Source organism: Xenopus tropicalis, chromosome 9, assembly GCF_000004195.4.
Source record: "Xenopus tropicalis strain Nigerian chromosome 9, UCB_Xtro_10.0, whole genome shotgun sequence".
In the NCBI taxonomy this organism is placed as follows: Eukaryota; Metazoa; Chordata; class Amphibia; order Anura; family Pipidae; genus Xenopus; species Xenopus tropicalis.
Genome location: NC_030685.2, coordinates 59,380,555 through 59,384,621, shown reverse-complemented (window position 1 = coordinate 59,384,621; position 4,067 = coordinate 59,380,555). Strand labels below are relative to the sequence as shown.

Here is a 4,067-nt window from a genome sequence, read left to right as displayed (position 1 = left end):
CAACTTATCTGAAATCTACTTGGCACAATATAAGGAGGACTTTTGGAACTCTATTGCTGGTTCATTGAACACAACTAAATATGACTTCTGGACCCTCAGGAATGAGAGGGCCCAGTATAGTTTTTTCCTCCCTGAAGACTGTTGCTATAACCTGCATAGTCTTCATTCACTTGGCTGCACAAAGCCTTAAGCCAGTCAAATCCAGGAATGTGAAGGGTGAGCACTGGTTTAGTTCAGATTTGTATGAAACCTAAATAGCTAGGTTGGTTTTAGGCTACTGCTTCATGGTGTGTTGTCTTCACTGGCATTGATACTCCAGTACCTTTTATAGTACAGCTTGGCCTGTCAGCGTACACACAGAGCAGATATTGGCATGAAACAGGAAAGTGTGCATTTTCATGCCAAAATCTGTTGCCATTGTTTGTAACTTAACAGTATTGTTTGAATCGGCTCTGTTCAACACAGGGTTCTGAAGGGATGTAAAATAAGAATAAAACACAGGCAACGTGAGCAGAAATAATTTAAAATCAACAATCATATTAGTATTGGGTGCAAACTATATGCAGGCTCAGATAATGCAGAAATAACAGACAGTCCTAATGTTAAAAAAAAATAAGTATAGGAAGTCATAGGACACATCTGCAGGCTTCTTTTGTGCAGGATCAGCCCTGTCCTTGCTTGCTAAGCTTCCACTGTATTCACAAGACTTTCCAGCATGTAAGGGGTTAGGGAGTCGTGGCTGTGAGTCTTTGGGCTGGAGGAGGGGCGTGAGAGGGGAGGAGACGGATGGCTGGAGATGCACATTCATTATCATGTGAAGAGCTGGAGGAGGGAGAGAGATAGACAAGGAGCCATAGGAGAAGGGGGGCCGGGAGGTGGCAGACACAACAGCCTTCTCTCAGTCAGGGGATCCCAGCGACACAGGGCACATTCCTCTCAGGCACTGGGAAGATTGAGGACTGCACTCCTGGTTCATGTGGCTCTCAGACATGCACCTCAGCTGAGGCTGTAAGGGGGGTGGGCGAGCTTGGGTAGGTGTCTGGGCTTTCCTATTGGGGTTTCACCTCCAGACAAGGGACCCACTCCCCTGCAGGGAGAGCACCGCCCCACAGCTGGCACCATCAGGGCATGCCCGGGGTGGGCACAGCGAGCTGGCCAGCATTTTCCCTTGCTGTCTCAACATGGGCAACATCTCCTCTAACATCTCCTCCTTCCAGTCACTGCACATCGTTATGCTGGGCTTGGATTCCGCCGGGAAGACCACTGTGCTATACCGCCTTAAGTTCAATGAATTTGTGAACACTGTGCCCACCATCGGCTTTAACACGGAACGGATCCGGCTGAGCAATGGGGCAGCAAAGGGCATCAGCTGCCACTTCTGGGATGTGGGGGGCCAGGAGAAGCTGCGACCACTCTGGAAATCATACAGTCGCTGCACAGATGGAATCATTTATGTAGTGGACTCTGTCGATTCAGACCGGCTGGAAGAAGCCAAAACTGAACTGCACAAGGTGACCAAGTTCGCTGAGAACCTGGGCACCCCCCTCCTGGTCATTGCAAACAAACAGGATCTGCCCAAATCCCTGGCTGTGCCTGAGATTGAAAGGCAGTTGGCACTGCAAGAACTGAGCCCCTCTACCCCTTACCATGTGCAGCCAGCCTGTGCAATCATCGGAGAGGGGCTAACCGAGGGCATGGACAAGCTGTATGAGATGATCCTCAAGAGGAGAAAGACCCTAAAACAAAAGAAGAAACAGCGATAACCATAGGTGCTGAGCTCTGGGTGATGCTCCACCAAAGATGCTTGTGCATAAATATATGCCCACACGATAATGGCCACTAGGCTACCAATCAATATGAAATCTACTTGGCCCCCCAGGGGCCCCATATAAGGGTGACATTTGGGCCTCTATTTTCTGGTTTATTGAGTAGAACTAAATGGAGCCCTCTGGAGTCTTCAGGAATAACAGGGCCCAGTTCTGTACTACCCTCCCTGGAGGCTACTGGGTTGGTCAGCAGTGCTTGGGCACATTTAGGCTCATTTACAATGGATTATTAAGGATTAAACTTGATGGACTCACTATTTTCTTTTCCAACCCAAAAACTATAAGAAAGAACTATCTCCTTGCACTGAGTGACATGAGCTGGACCTTGTTTCACCAGTGGGACTTGATTTAACCCAGAACAGGGCAGGACCCTGCACTTTAACCCCTTCCATGCTGAGAGAGACTCGTTATTGCAGTGCAATAAGCTGACAACTCTCCCCTTTCCAATCATGGATTTAAACCTTTACTATAAATATATATATGTGTGTATATATCCAAGGATGACCTGCTGTAAGGACAGGAACATGGGAATGGATTGAAGAGGGACTACTAATACTACTGTATTTGGGATGACAAGGGACAGACATGGTGCATTGTATTCATTTTCTTGCCAAATTAATACTTGAAAATGTCCATTGTATGGTGGTGATACATTTAATGGGGACAGTTACTTGTGTCACTGTCTTACTGTCTTCTGTCCAGCGCTTGAGCTTTACAGAATATTGCTTTCTAGCCTGAGCTGTTTTAGTCGCCCCTTTCTTTTTATGGCATCTGTGGCTGGTGTTCATGTGGCTATAGATTGTCTCCCTGGCTCCTCTTATTCCTACCCCCTCCTTCTCTCTCTCTCTCTGCAGGCCAAAGATTCACAGCCACGACTTCTAAATGTAACCCCTTCCATGCTGGAAAGTCCTGTGAATACCGTGTTAGCTTAACAAGCAGAGACAGGGCTGATCCTGCACAGAAGGAGCTTGGGGGATGTGTCCTAATATCTTCCTATACTTATTTCTGTTGCATGGGATTAAAATTGGGACTGTCTGTTATTTCTGCATTTTCTGATCCATATCTGCATTTTCTGATGCATATAGTTTGCACAAAATACTAATATGATTGTTGATTTTGAATGATTTCTGCTGGCCTTGCCTGTGTTTTGTTTTTATTTTACACCCATTCAGAACAGTGCCGATTCATAGGATACTGTTTAGTTGCTAATAATGCCAACAGGTTTAGTTATATTCAATAACATTGAAAGTAGTAAAAAAAATACCCATAGAATAAATATTTTAGTATTATGTTCTTTAATCAGCATTTTTGCTACAAGTGCCCTGGTGATGCCAGGGGCCTAGGATAAATGCCCTCTCTGTCCCACCCTAAGACTACAGGAATAATGTGTGTTTACTCTGCTGATGTAGATCTGTGATCCACTGCCTTCCGCCCCATGTATACATGGATTTTGGCACACTTTCATATTCCTGTGCTGATATCTGCCCTGTGTGTGCGCTAACAGGCCAATGATGTACTGAGGAAGGTACTGGTGTATTTATACCAGCAGAGACAACACACCATGTGACTAAACCAACCCTGGCTATTTTTTTTGTCATACTAATCTGCTGCGCCTGCACTAAACCAGTGCCCACAATAAGCCCCTTCACATTCTTGTGTTTGGCTGGTTTGACATTTTGTGTAGCCAGGTGAATGTAAAGGTCTAGCTGCTGTGCCCTCATCAGTTCAGATAATTAAGGTGATGCCATTGATCTGCCTGCTTGTCTCCATTTGTCCTGACTCCGTCCGATCAGACAGCGTCAGTGGTCAGTCTGCTCTGTTCCCATTTCCGTATGTCCAACTGCGTTTACACTTTTACTGATGGCGAATAAAGAAATAAATGCATTTTACAGTAACAAAGCAAACTCCATTGTGTGAATGGTTGCTCTGATACCAGGTGAGCATGTAAGATGGCTGACAACTGTTGCAAGTAATGTTGTTTACCTTGCTAAGTACCCAGTGTGATGCTGAAAATATTCCAACTGTCATCTTAAATAAGTGACCCATTAGTGTCCAGAGCATGCCGTACAGATGAGCTCAAAACAAAGTCATGGGTTATACTGTTTATACTTAAAAATGAATGATCCCTGTGCAGTGTTCAGTAAAACAGCACACACATCCTTTATAAACAATATAATACATTCCAGATATAGGGCAATAGCACATGGGATGTTTTTTCACCCATGGGTGACATTACAAGGC

At 45.2% G+C, this 4,067-nt stretch overlaps 1 protein-coding gene across 1 annotated transcript; it reads left to right on the top strand.

The window, feature by feature from the left end:
* The first annotated feature begins 995 nt into the window (after window positions 1-995).
* On the top strand, window positions 996-3,721 carry arl4c (ADP ribosylation factor like GTPase 4C). The gene has a single exon (NM_001016707.2). It carries the CDS (start codon window positions 1,182-1,184, stop codon window positions 1,761-1,763), a length of 582 nt encoding a protein of 193 aa, NP_001016707.1. The 5' UTR covers window positions 996-1,181; the 3' UTR covers window positions 1,764-3,721.
* The last annotated feature ends 346 nt before the right edge of the window (window positions 3,722-4,067 follow it).

What these genes read in the sequence shown, in the direction of transcription:
- arl4c (NM_001016707.2), top strand. Translation starts at nt 1,182, where the DNA reads ATGGGCAACATCTCCTCTAACATCTCCTCCTTCCAGTCACTGCACATC.